At 40.1% G+C, this 14,604-nt stretch overlaps 1 protein-coding gene across 11 annotated transcripts; it reads left to right on the forward strand.

Annotated features, from left to right (window-relative positions):
* The first annotated feature begins 3,188 nt into the window (after positions 1 to 3,188).
* nolc1 (nucleolar and coiled-body phosphoprotein 1) lies at positions 3,189 to 10,940 on the forward strand. Of its 11 annotated transcripts, none has more exons than XM_037782278.1 (15): positions 3,189 to 3,364; positions 3,677 to 3,732; positions 4,992 to 5,140; positions 5,260 to 5,384; positions 5,491 to 5,602; positions 5,718 to 5,836; positions 5,972 to 6,080; positions 6,285 to 6,401; positions 6,479 to 6,568; positions 6,664 to 7,029; positions 7,464 to 8,837; positions 8,940 to 9,062; positions 9,173 to 9,300; positions 9,404 to 9,487; positions 9,584 to 10,940. In XM_037782278.1, the coding sequence occupies exons 1-15, from the start codon at positions 3,254 to 3,256 to the stop codon at positions 9,740 to 9,742; spliced, it is 3,222 nt and encodes a 1,073-aa protein (XP_037638206.1). In that variant the 5' UTR covers positions 3,189 to 3,253; the 3' UTR covers positions 9,743 to 10,940. The 11 variants fall into 11 exon arrangements, with proteins under 11 accessions (XP_037638206.1, XP_037638212.1, XP_037638213.1 ...); XM_037782277.1 differs by having other exon boundaries at positions 3,190 to 3,364; positions 7,464 to 8,448; positions 8,515 to 9,062; XM_037782279.1 differs by having other exon boundaries at positions 3,190 to 3,364; positions 7,464 to 8,311; positions 8,417 to 9,062.
* Positions 10,941 to 14,604: the final 3,664 nt, after the last annotated feature.

Genomic DNA, 14,604 nt, shown 5'->3' on the forward strand with positions numbered 1-14,604 from the left:
ATTTGTAACTTTTTAAGCGTATAAATGTAGCGGGTCGCCACACATGCGCGCTCACATATGCGCGTTCGCGTGTGGCCGCTGCCTCTCCTCCTCTGCCTGCCTGCCTTCACTCAGACAGAGCGCGCGTACTCAGCTCGCTCCACCTCTAGACGTGAACGCGCGCTCACTCCTCACTGCAGAGGAGTTAGTTTAGCTCTGAGAATATCTAGTGAATGTACAGGGGACGTTTGTGCAGAAATAAATGCTGCAGCTCCTCCAGACCAACAGAGGTTTTCCGTGTCTTGTGAAGTGACGGAGCTCCTCAGCGAGTAATGTTACCGTCTCGTTATCGACCGGGTGCCGGTGTCTCCTCTGCTCTCTCCGGCTGCGGGCGGAGAGAGCAGGGAGACACGCTGCAGAGCTACAGGTGTCTCTCACGGCCACAGGTGTCGCTGTTAAGAAGCATTTCTGAAAGTTACAAATAGTCCCTTTAAGTTATATTTTTTTATTATTATTTATTATTATTTTTTTGTATACTACATGTTTGAAATCAATTTTTGAAATGAAATGAAATGAATAACCGCAGATGAAATTAATGCAATCTGTCAAACTATGTTCTGTTTGGTTTGACGCATTGAAGCACTTTGAAGCTTATTCATCTTTTCCTTTCTTTACATTTTATTTTATTTATATAATCTATTTTATTTTTATACTGTGAAATATATTTTTTTGTGATGAAAAAAATCTGAACATAGTTTATGTAACTACTGTATTGAACTCTTATAATAAAATATGAAAAAAACAACAACGTTGAAGCCATGGTTATTCATCTTTTCTTTTCCTTACATTTTATTTGTTGTATAATTGATTTTATTTTTATAGTGTGAAATATATATTTTTGTGATGAAAAAAAATCTGAACATATTTGATGTAACTACTGTATTGAACTCTCGCAATAAAATATGAAAAAAAACAACAACGTTGAAGCCATGGTTATTCATCTTTTCTTTTCCTTACATTTTATTTGTTGTATAATTGATTTTATTTTTATTTTTCATCTTTTCTTTTCCTTACATTTTATTTGTTATATAATTGATTTTATTTTTATAGTGTGAAATATATATTTTTGTGATGAAAAAAAATCTGAACATATTTATGTAACTACAGTATTGAACTCTCTCAATAAAAAATCTCGCAATAAAATATGAAAAAAAGAACAACGTTGAAGCCATGGTTATTCATCTTTTCCTTTCCTTACATTTTATTTTATTTATATAATTGATTTTATTTTTATACTGTGAAATAAATATTTTTGTGATGAAAAAAATCTGAACATATTTTATGTAACCACTGTATTGAACTCTCTCAATAAAATATGAAAAAACAACAACGTTGAAGCCATGGTTATTCATCTTTTCTTTTCTTTACATTTTATTTTATTTATATAATCTATTTTATTTTTATACTGTGAAATATATTTTTTTGTGATGAAAAAAATCTGAACATATTTCATGTAACTACTGTTTTGAACTCTCGCAATAAAATATGAAAAAAAAAAACAACGTTGAAGCCATGGTTATTCATCTTTTCTTTTCCTTACATTTTATTTGTTGTATAATTGATTTTATTTTTATTTTTCATCTTTTCTTTTCCTTACATTTTATTTGTTATATAATTGATTTTATTTTTATAGTGTGAAATATATATTTTTGTGATGAAAAAAAATCTGAACATATTTATGTAACTACAGCATTGAACTCTCTCAATAAAAAATCTCGCAATAAAATATGAAAAAAACAACAACGTTGAAGCCATGGTTATTCATCTTTTCTTTTCTTTACATTTTATTTTATTTATATAATCTATTTTATTTTTATACTGTGAAATAAATATTTTTGTGATGAAAAAAATCTGAACATATTTCATGTAACTACTGTATTGAACTCTCGCAATAAAATATGAAAAAAAAACAACAACGTTGAAGCCATGGTTATTCATCTTTTCTTTTCTTTACATTTTATTTTATTTATATAATCTATTTTATTTTTATACTGTGAAATATATTTTTTTGTGATGAAAAAAATCTGAACATATTTCATGTAACTACTGTTTTGAACTCTCGCAATAAAATATGAAAAAAAAAAACAACGTTGAAGCCATGGTTATTCATCTTTTCTTTTCCTTACATTTTATTTGTTGTATAATTGATTTTATTTTTATTTTTCATCTTTTCTTTTCCTTACATTTTATTTGTTATATAATTGATTTTATTTTTATAGTGTGAAATATATATTTTTGTGATGAAAAAAAATCTGAACATATTTATGTAACTACAGCATTGAACTCTCTCAATAAAAAATCTCGCAATAAAATATGAAAAAAAGAACAACGTTAAAGCCATGGTTATTCATCTTTTCCTTTCCTTACATTTTATTTCATTTATATAATTGATTTTATTTTTATAGTGTGAAATAAATATTTTTGTGATGAAAAAAATCTGAACATATTTATGTAACCACTGTATTGAACTCTCTCAATAAAATATGAAAAAACAACAACGTTGAAGCCATGGTTATTCATCTTTTCTTTTCTTTACATTTTATTTTATTTATATAATTTATTTTATTTTTATACTGTGAAATATATTTTTTTGTGATGAAAAAAATCTGAACATATTTTATATAACTACAGTATTGAACTCTTATAATAAAGTATGAAAAAAACAACAACGTTGAAGCCATATGGTTATTCATCTTTTCTTTTCCTTACATTTTATTTGTTGTATAATTGATTTTATTTTTATTTTTCATCTTTTCTTTTCCTTACATTTTATTTGTTGTATAATTGATTTTATTTTTATAGTGTGAAATATATATTTTTGTGATGAAAAAAAATCTGAACATATTTGATGTAACTACTGTATTGAACTCTCGCAATAAAATATGAAAAAAAACAACAACGTTGAAGCCATGGTTATTCATCTTTTCTTTTCCTTACATTTTATTTGTTGTATAATTGATTTTATTTTTATTTTTCATCTTTTCTTTTCCTTACATTTTATTTGTTGTATAATTGATTTTATTTTTATAGTGTGAAATATATATTTTTGTGATGAAAAAAATCTGAACATATTTATATAACTACAGTATTGAACTCTCAATAAAGTATAAAAAAAGCCCTGGATGTCGTCATCACTATGCTCCTGCACACATGATGCGCACACGTGTCCGTCCACTTCCTGTCTTCTCTTCCACTCAGGAGCGTGTTGGTGAAGATGGCGGCTCAAAACTCAAAGCCCAGTGATCTTTACAAATGCGTTTATTCCTTCCTGCTGGAGAACAAGTTCACCAAGGCGGCTCAGCAGTTTCTGAAACAGACTAAAGTGGTAAGAGACTCACCGTGTGGTGGCTGACAGTCAGTCTGTCTGCAGCTTTAGACGTGAGGTTGTTAAGACGAGACTCCACGAGGGGTGAACCTATAGCTGGATGTAAGGTACAGAGACACCGTGCAGCTAACACGTGCAGGGGCACAGGTTGTGTTTCTACTGCCTCTTGTTCATCCTGTAACTGTCTCATGTGTTAGATTGTAAACGGGGATTATATAGTGAAGGTTTTGCATTATAAGGGATTGCAGCCGATTGTTAAATAATGTAAACATTAAAACTTTAAGTGCGTGCTTCACATGTGTTTCTCTGCAGACTCCACGAGATCAAAATGAAGAGAGCCTCGTCAACATCTACAACTTCTGGGTGAAGTGAGTTGTTTTTATTGTCTCTTTCATTCCAATGCTAAAGCTTAGTTTATATTTATATGAATACTAATAAACTTTGAAAATAGGCTCCCTCCCCCATCCCCCCTTTCAAATGCTGGTACATTTTGTACAGTTTGTATTCTGTGAGAACACCTCAAAGCATAAATGTACCATTTCTTTCTCCAATTTCATTTCATTCTCACTGTGCAATATCATTTTCCACTTGTGCAATTTTGTTAATATTCTGTTTATTGTCAATACTGTATATGCTACTCCTATTTTTACACTTCTTTCTATTTAAATGGTTCATATTTTGTTACACTTTGTTTAGCTCTTTTTTTTTTTTTTTTACTGTGTTAGCTGATGCATCTTGTTTTTTTGCACTATCCCCTTTGCTGCTGTACACTGCAAATTTCCCCACTGCGGGACTAATAAAGGAATATCTTATCTTATGTTGTCTAAGAAGACTTAACATTGGTTTTGTACTGTAAAGCCAATATCTGTAAACATAGGCACAGTTTTCCTTAGCAGATCAGTATTTTAACTGGTGATATCAGGGGACACATACTTCATCCACTTTAATAGAAAGTAAATGGTAAATGGACTTGCATTTATATGGTGCTTTTCTAGTATTCCGACCACTCAAAGCGCTTTACACTACATGTCAGCATTCACCCATTCAAACACTGATGGTGAGAGAGGCTGCTAAGGTGCCAACTTTGCCCATCCGGATCTAATCCAAATACTCATTCACACACCGATGGCTATGCCTTCGGGAGCAATTTGGGGTTAAGTGTCTTGCTCAAGGAGCCGGAGCAGCTGGGGATCGAACCACCGACTTTCAGATTGGTGGACAACCTGCTCTACCCTCTGAGCCACAGCCGCCCCAAAGTATCCCCATATACAATTAAACATTACTTCAATAGCTCATTTAACATCTGGCCCACAGACAACAGTTCGGTTAACTTGTCACTAGTATATTAATAGTGATGCCAATCAATATGCATTTTCCCTGTAACATTTAATGAATTTATAGAATCACCACTGCTGCTCTCCCAGTATCCTAGGGTTTATTCGCTCCCTTAGTAGGAGCAGCTCCAGGATTTGTCTCTAGTTGACATCAATATGCTCTGTCGCTCTTCTGTTCAGCTTGAAAACAAAGTAGTCAAAAATAAAATCTAACCTGTTTATTTTATAAATGACAGGTGAATTCTGTTTCAGGGTAGATTCCCTCCCTTTAATATCACTATGGGTCGTCCTAGGTCTCCTGAAGCCAAGAAACGAAAGGGTGAAGCTGCAAAAGGTCCATCAGCCAAGAAAGCAAAAACCAGTGCAGAGAGCTCCAGCAGCGAAGAGTCGAGCAGCGAGGATGAAGAAGCTGTTGCAAAGCCGACTAAGGCAGCCCCTGCAGGTAATATCAATATATTTGACATAGAGAATGGATAAAGCTGGTTGAATTGTCAGTAATGCGCCATTCTGATACCTTCTACTGCATTATCAAATTACATTTCTCTATTATGTTTGTGTTAGCAGCCAAGGTGGTGCCTGCTAAAGCAGCAGCAGCTACTAAAGCTGCATCCAGCAGCAGTGAAGACTCCAGTGACTCTGAGGAGGAGAAGGCTCCTGCAAAGGCTCCTGCAAAGGCTCCTGCCAAAGTAGGAGGAAACATCCAAATTAAAGATTCATCCCAGACCTAGTCGTTGGTGCAAGGCTATGTTTAAAGGGTTTATGCTTTTGTTAAAATGTAGTTTCTCCACGTAGGCTCCTGTGAAGTCGCCTGCTGCTCCTGCTGCAGGACGGAAGAAAGACAGCAGCTCTAGCAGTGAAGAATCTGACTCTGAGGACGAGCAGCCCGCCAAAGCTGCTACACCAAGTGAGTTCAGAGCCAGAAGTCATTCATATTGTTTAATGCAACCATCTTTAATTGTGACTGTAAATTGAGCTGATAGATGAAAATGTGTTTTATTTAATTTACCTCTGAATAATAGAACCCAAGGCTGGTGCAGTCACAGCACCCAAACCAGCTGTTCCCACTAAAGGTGCAGCTCAGAAAAAGCAAGAGAGCAGCAGTGAAGATAGTTCCTCTGAAGATGAAGAACCAGCCAAGGTATGCAAAAGAATCTGGCCATATCAAAATGTTATCACCCGTTTTTGATCGTCTTTGTTCCAGAGGTTAGAAAAGCTCAATCAAATAGAGAATGTACAAGTATACACACTATACTTACTTCACTTATCCTGATAGGCTCCAGCCAAACCCGCCCCAGTAAAGACTGCTGCAGCTGCTGCTAAATCGAGCAGTGAAGACTCTTCGTCTGAAGATGAGGCTCCGCCCAGCAAAAAACCCAAAGCAGGTGTGTGTTTAAGCCTTTTTACAATTATTTGCTCAATGAGTTCCACACACAACAATGTCTAGTTACAAAAGATGTGTGGTGCTGGGAATACCAGAAGACCAGACGATGTCAAGAGCTGATCACCTCATCCTAAGTGCTTAGAATATTGTACAGAGGCCCTGTTTCATATGTTAGGATGCTGATCAGTTTCCTTTGTCTTTGTAGGAGCGTACAGTGCAGTCCCCCCTCCTGGCTCAGTCCAGAAAGCTCCAGCAGCCAGCAAAGCCAAGGACAGCGACTCCTCAGACAGCAGTGACGAGGAAGAAGAGAAGAAAGTAGCCGGTAAGAGGTGCCAACCTTTCCCAGCTTGAAGTATCAGTGTTTTAATGGCATGTCTAACAGCATTGTAATTCTCACAGCGAAATCTGCACCGGCAAAGACCACCGCCGCCAAACCTGGTGTGCCCAAACCCGCCGCAAAGAAGCAGGAGTCCAGCTCTGAGAGCTCAGGTAGTAATCAGAATCCCAGTCTGCAATTTTCTACTCGGCGTGATCCAATGCCAGTCATGTGAAACATATCTTTCTTCACGCTTATGTCTTTCCAGATTCAAGCTCAGATGAAAAGGAGGCAAAGAAGCCTGCAACCAAAGTCACCCCAGCTAAAGCCACCCCAGCTAAAGCTGCCCCAGCCAAGGCTGCACCTGCTAAAGAGGAAGACTCAGACTCCTCAAGTTCAGAGGACGAAGAGGAGGCGAAGAAACCTGCAGCAAAGGTGACCCCTGCTAAGGCTGCTCCAGCTAAACCTGTTGCAGCCAAAGTCACACCTGCTAAAGACGAATCCTCAGAGGAGGATTCTAGTTCAGAGGAAGAGGAGACGGCAAAGAAGCCAGCAGCTACACCTGCATCTGCCAAGACTACCCCTGCTAAGAAAGCAGCTACCCCTGCTAAGAAAGACGAGTCCTCAAGCTCAGGTAAGAAACACCAGATTTTGAGCATGTGAGCTCAGCATTAATTTATATAAATCTTGTTGCCCGTTCTAGCAGTTTGTGGAGGTATCAAGACTAGTGTTCATCATTAAAATCCATCACGAGAACTGTCAGTTATGAAATAATTTCTCTTCTTACCCCTGCTTTGTTAAATGCACTCGGTTGCCAGTTTATTAGGTTCACCTAGCTGAAACTAATGCTGACTAATGACAACAGTCCCGCAACAAAGTCTGCCTTCATAAAAGATATAATGTTCAGTTTTTGTTTGAAATTGTTTGTCTGAACATGGTGGTAGGATTTGTTGCAGGACGGTCGAATTACACAGCAATAGCTCTAGCTTGGTGTACCTAATAAACTGGCAAGTGAGCGTACATTCATGTCTATCTGCAAAATGCTCATAAAATTATTTGTCGATTCAGATAGCAGCTCTGAAGACGAGGCTCCAGCTAAACCTGCCGCAAAACCTGCCGCTAAAACTGCGGTGACACCGACACCTGCTGCTGCCTCTAAACCCCCGGCCAAGGCAGCAGAGAGCAGCTCTGAAGAGGACTCCTCTGAGGATGAGGAAGAAAAGGTGAAAGCCAAGCCAGCAGCTAAGCCTGCAGCTAAACCAGCCACGCCAGTCTCAAAGCCTGCAACTCCTGCAGCAAAGCCTGCTGCAGCAGCAGAGAGCAGCTCCGACTCCTCCTCTGAAGATGAGGAAGAACCAGCCAAGGCTAAGCCAACAGCAGCTAAACCAGCTACGCCCGCTGCGAAGCCTGCTACCCCTGTTGCAAAGCCTGCTGCTGCTGCAGAAAGCAGCTCCGACTCTGACTCTTCTTCTGAAGATGAAGAGCCAGCAGTCAAGGCTAAACCTGCAGCGGCTAAAGCAGCTACTCCAGCATCAAAGCCTGCTACTCCTGCGGCAAAGCCTGCTGCTGCGGCCGAGAGCAGCTCGGACTCTGACTCCTCCTCTGAAGAGGAAGAACCAGCTAAGGCTAAACCTGCAGCGGCTAAACCTGCAGCAGCTAAGCCTGCTACTCCCGCAGCAAAGCCTGCAGCTGCAGCAGAAAGCAGTTCAGACTCCTCTTCAGAAGATGAAGAACCAGCAGTCAAGGCTAAACCTGCGGCGGCTAAGGCTAAACCTGCAGCGGCTAAACCTGTAGCAGCTAAGCCTGCTACTCCCGCAGCAAAGCCTGCAGCTGCAGCAGAAAGCAGTTCAGACTCCTCTTCAGAAGATGAAGAACCCGCAGTCAAGGCTAAACCTGCGGCGGCTAAACCAGCTACTCCAGCTTCAAAGCCTGCTACTCCTTCGGCAAAGCCTGCTGCTGCAGCAGAGAGCAGCTCTGACTCTGACTCCTCTTCTGAAGATGAAGAACCAGCTAAGGCTAAACCTGCAGCGGCTAAACCAGCTACTCCTGCAGCAAAGCCTGCTGCTGCAGCAGAAAGCAGTTCTGACTCCTCTTCAGAAGATGAAGAACCAGCAGTCAAGGCTAAACCTGCGGCGGCTAAACCAGCTACTCCAGCTTCAAAGCCGGCTACTCCTGCAGCAAAGCCTGCTGCTGCAGCAGAGAGCAGCTCTGACTCGGACAGCTCAGACTCTGAGACTGAGGCGGCCAAACCTGCAGTCAAGAAACAAGCTCCAGCAGCAGCGGCGGCGGCCCCTGCTGGCACGCCCAAAGCCACAAAGGCAGCCGCAGCCCCAACAAAGAAGGCAGAGGAGAGTAGCTCTGACAGCTCTGATTCAGAGACGGAGACAAAGTCCACCCCTGCTAAGCCTGCAGTCACCAATGGCAAGGCAGCAACACCCAAGACCCCAGCAAAGCCAGCAGAGTCCTCAAGTGACAGCAGCTCTGAAGAGGAAGAGGAGGCCAGTAAAAGTACTGTAAAACCCGCTGCAACCCCCAAGACGACCCCAGCAGCAACACCCAAGACGACCCCAGCGGCTAAAGCGAGCAGCAGCTCTGAAGACAGTTCATCAGATGAAGAGGAAGCACCACGCAGAGCAGCCACAGCACCCACCACCCCCACAACAAATGGTGAGTCTCAAGCAAATACTGAACCTGTATATGGCCATTTAACAGGGAAATGAAATGCATTAATTGGTAAACGGCACACTAATGTGAATATTTCCCTCTGATGTACGCAGGTACTAATGGAAAGAGAAAAAGAGATGAAGAATCATCAGAAAGTGAAGAGGAAGAGACAGAAGACAAGACACCGAAAAACAAGAAAGTAACAACCACACCACAGACGTTTCCTAAAGCCAACAAGAAGGTAAGGCCAGCTCGAGAGAGAGACTGGAACTTGCTCTTTTTAAACCTGAGTGTCCTGAAGGGAGAAGAGCCAGAATTTGAAAGAAACGACTTGTGTCTTTCAGACCTCCAACGTACCGTTTCGTAGAATAAGAGAGGAAGACGTATCGGTGGATCCCCGTCTTACAGACAACTCTTTTGATGCAAAGGTGAGCTCAGTAACCACAGCGAGCATTCTTACAACAGCACTACATACATAACTGAAATGACGCAATAATTTCCCTCATTTGTCTTTGCTGTTCCAGTTCGGAGCCCAGGGGGACTGGGGCCAGAAAGCCAACGACACGCTCAGGTTCACAAAAGGCAAGTCGTTCCGCCATGAAAAGACGAAGAAGAAGAGGGGAAGCTACCGCGGCGGCGCCATCTCCACCTCAGTCAACTCTATTAAGTTTGACAGTGATTGAAGACCTCCCACCCCCACACCTGGACTTTACTGTACCTGTGAGATCAGGACCATCTGTCTGCTTCATCCCCCTATAAACAGTCATCACTACCCAGCAGCAGCACTCTGACAAGAATGTGACCCGTAGAGCTGAGCTGGCACAACATCTAGTTAGCTGCTTTTAGTTTGTAATGGAGAGCATTCGTTTGATCTGAGGCAACAGTTAGTGGAGCGGTGGCAGCAGGAGAGAGTGATGTTCCCACTGCTGAAGGTTGACATCCATGTGACATTACCACTTATAGCCACTAGGTGGCTGCAGGCCACCTGTTAATGGTAAAAAGCCAATGTGTGTTGGGCCCCTTTTTTCATTGTTTTGACGTTGTTAACCAGTACTTTCCTCTCAAATGACAAATGTCTCGTCATTTCTATGTAACACCATTTTTTTTCTTCTCATTTATCCATGTGCGAATGACGGCTATCCATCCCAACAGGTTGTTTATAAGGCGTTAAGAAAAGGCTGGTATTGATTTTTAATGGATCACATGGATTCTCGACGTTTGTTTGGTTGTTTGTCAATTTTTATTTGGCCACATTTAATAGTGGAGACGGTCTATGCTCTGTTTTTGTTTTTTTTCTCTTTACATTACACACATATTTGGGGAGTAGAACTGAGTTTTATACAGTGTATTTATTACGTTTTATTCCATTTCCATGTTTAGGACCTCAGATGGTGTGTTCCATGCTCATCTCAAGCCATTTCGCTTTGACACTTAAGTTTTTCTGATGTTAGGATACCCCTGTCTAACCCTCCACAATCTGTTCATCAAGTGGTATCAAATTTATTATTCACCAATGTAACTGAGAGCCATGTTTGTATCAATCATTTGAACTTTACTGTATGAACTTTTGTGAACCTCTGTTATTTTTTTATTAATTCTTGTAGTGATAGTTAACGACCTCAAAGATTAAATGTTGGTGTGATTGGACTCACGACTTTGAGGTTTCTTTTAGCTCTTCCTTTCAACTGACAGGATGGACAGAAACAGGGAGGACGTCCATCTGTTTAGTGAGCATCTACGAATTTCGAGCCGCTTTGTCCTTCTATTGTTACAAATGCATGGCTACAGTCATTAGCTCTGTTATGGAATCATAGTCCTGGAAAAGTGTCAAATCTGTCATGTATCTGCTATTTTCTGACATTAAAGAGTATTAGGGAATCAGCCTGTCTGTAGTAAGTCAGTTCTTCCTCTGGAGGGGATGCAGACTGGACAATGAGCATCTTGAAACTTTCCTCAAAGCCACTAGATGGCAGTCGGGTAGCTCTTAGCGCCAGTACTGCCCCTTGGTTTAAAATGTGAGACTCATTGTACAGTATGTAAACTGACACCTTACCACAAGCCATAGGACAGTTTTGAGGGCTGTTATGTCCAGGATTTTACACTCAGCCCACTGTGACGGATGATCTGCCATAATAAACAAGGGAGATACGAGGCCTGTCAGGATTTGCATGTAGAGCGTTAACAGCAGAAGGCCACTCTTTTTAAAGGGATACTCCCAAGAATTTAGCATTGTATTTCCATAAAATTGGGAAGCGTGGCGAGACAGATTAAAGATAGAATGGTCAAAATGCAACAGAGGCTGATATACTTCTAGACCCTAATATTGGTCAATTTTAAGGCTGGGCGATAAGGAGAAGATCATATCAAATATTTATTTTTTTACCAAAAACCTCAATATTTCAGTGATATTTTAGGGTTAACTATTGGTGCTTTTACAAAATATTTACACAAAGATTTTTGAAGAATAATTTTCAGTAATGTGGATATAATGCGTAAGTGGGTAAAGGCAAATAATAGAACAGCTAGAAGTCTGGTAAGTTCAGAAAATTACATCACTTTACTATAATGCAGCCTAAAAAACAGAAAAAGACAACACTTATTACGATTAATTACAATATCCAAAATCTAAGACGATATCAATCTCATATCACGATATTGATATAACATCAATATATTGCCCAGCCCTTGTCAATTTCCAAAAAGGCTGGAACCTACACTTCCCATTATCCTAGCCCAATGAGAGGTAACCATGACGACCACATTATGACATCACCTGGGTTATTTTCTCAGAATTTAGAAATAAAATGCAGAAATTTATCCCAGACGTAGTCCATTAGCTCCGACATGCTCTCAGTTATGAATTGTCAGTTGTTTTCAGATTGCCTTCCCATAATGTTCTGTGTAACTGGCCTTACTGGGAATCCTCCCTACAGTTACATATTGAAGCCTCTCCAGAGAAATGCAAGATGTTTCTTTTATGTTTCACAACAAGAACATCTGACTCCACATCTTTTATTATAAGAGTTGATAGTCACATAAAGGAGCTCTGCCTGTCAGCTTTGTGAACCACATGAGACATGAATTGATCACCTTTGAGGCTATTCCCTTCAATACTGTCCCCATCAAGTAACTCAATTTCGTCTTTTATACAGTGGTCTCTTGTGTTTGATGAATTATGAGTAGCCACAGGTAAGCTACTTCTCTTACGACATTCGCTGGAAAAAAATAAATACAGCTTCAGACTAATCTTTTAAGTTTTTGGGCCAAATTATTTTTATTTAAACAAAAGCAATATATTAATCTGGTTTTAGAGACTAAAACTTCACTCAGTAACCAACTTCTTTTAACAGCCTTGATACTGTCAATCACTTTTAATTAAGCCCTGGTATTACTCTACCTGGGCTGGTTCACCTCCGTGTACCTGTGTGTTCTGTATAACCATAGATGTCATTACATAGCCTATTATAAATACTCATAATAATATTAATCATCCCCTAGGGTGCCACAAGTCAGTTTGTCAACTATACATAATCATTTGGCCTCATTAACCTGTAAATAATAATGTTTCATGATGACACTCAGCTGTGGTTCCCACAAACACCTGCCAGACCAACCTGCTTTGCCTCTGGGATATTGAATCCTGGAGGTGTCAGAACATTTTACAGCACAGCAGCAGTGATAAACCTCAAATGATTTTAGCAGCTCCTGTCACTCCCTGTTCTGAAAAAGCAGAGACAGGCAGTTATATATCCACGTTGTCAATAAAACCTGGAGGTTCTTGACAGTGACGGTAGAGCAATGTTGGTGGATTGTATCAGAAAATGATAGAAAAGTCAGTCTCTTGCTTTCAGTGTGTACTTATTGCACTAGATTGGATCTTCAGAGACAACATTACCTTTCCTTTCCTTTTAAAACCTTATGGAGAAGCGGGCAAAGTGTCCCTTTAGGTTGAACATTTTACACCAGGGGTTCAAAGTCGGAGTTTACTTGCTTAATTTCTGAATTCCTGGATGCCTATGGGATCATGATTATGTTATTTGATCCCACAGACATTCAACACTTGAGCCTAGATAGCCTAATATTGCTGTGCGACATAACTTCAGATTATACCAAATATAAAACTACCGCCTCTCGGTTGTATGCCTCTGCCAACCAGTCAAGTTGCATCCATGTCTGTGCAAAATGTCATCACTTCATCATTTTATCCTATTAGACATTAGTGTGAAATTGTCATAATTAGAATATGAATTCTTGAGTAATGGCCAAAAACGTGTGACCTTTAACCTCCAAAATCAAATCAGTTCATCCTTGAGTCCAAGTGGACGTTTGTGCCAAATTTGAAGAAATTCCCTCAAGTTGTTACTGAGATATCACGTTCACGAGAATGGGTCGGACGTATGGACATACGTACAGATGGACAACCCAAACACACGTCGGCGCGGAGGCATAAAACAAAAAGGTCTATCCTAAGACATTTATTAGTTTCTGGCTCTTGGAAAAACAGAAATTCCCCAAAACTACTTTATCTCTTTAACCAGATCACACACATTTAGGCTATATAATATTATTATTATAATATTTTTTCACTTCCATTCACTGAGCGCCCCGCTGAAACGATTTGGACACCCCCCCATGGTGAGGCCCGTCTCCCATATTGAAAACCTCTGCTTCAGACTAAGCTGACTGGATAAACTCTATTCTTACATTGCTGCAATAATAACAATAAATAAGGTTTATTATTGTTGCATTAACTTATAATATATAACAGATGGCACATGACATTACGGCCTAATGGAGCATACACTCGCCGCACTCAGCGTGAAGAAAAAGCTGAATTCTTATGCACACTTGACGAAACAGCACTTGCATTGTCCGTACAGTTTATGCATCTACACTCTGAGGAAATGGTGTGTATATTTCTGCGCCTACACATAAAGAGCTGTTGACTTTGGAGGGAGGTCTGCAGTCACTCCAAATATAGCCCCCACTCCAAAGTCTGACAGCAGTTAACCATTGGGCGTTGCTTCAGTGCTCACCAAGCAGGGAGATTTGACAGAGCGTGCATGCTGGGGGTTTACACGGCTGAGCTGTGTACACGGCTGAGAAGAGGGGGGCTGCGGTGGTGCAGCTACTGTAGAGCTGTTACCGGGCAATTTCTCTGTGCAGATGGAACTGTTGTTGAGAGACTCGATGCAGATGGAGGCAATGTTGCCGGCAGCATGTTGGCATCTATGAAGACACTACGAGCTACAGGAGCCTCAAGGAGTTTAAAGCAGAAGAAACCAGTGCTTTGCTTTGATGCAAATTAGTGCTGAAAAATGAGTGGATTAATCCAGTGGTTCTCTACCAGGCTTCTGGGGATCCCCAGGGATCCTTGAGGGAGTTTCAGGGGGTGTCCAGAAAAATGGGGAATAGTTTATTTTCACTATTAAATTCACTATAGAAGTCAGTCCAGTAAGAGTCATAAGAGTGACTAGCCTGATCATACGTTTCACTTTTTCCACAGTAGTTGACATCTATAGAATTCTGGTCTTAAATCAAAACC

Source organism: Sebastes umbrosus, chromosome 10 (assembly GCF_015220745.1).
Source record: "Sebastes umbrosus isolate fSebUmb1 chromosome 10, fSebUmb1.pri, whole genome shotgun sequence".
Taxonomy (NCBI): domain Eukaryota; kingdom Metazoa; phylum Chordata; class Actinopteri; order Perciformes; family Sebastidae; genus Sebastes; species Sebastes umbrosus.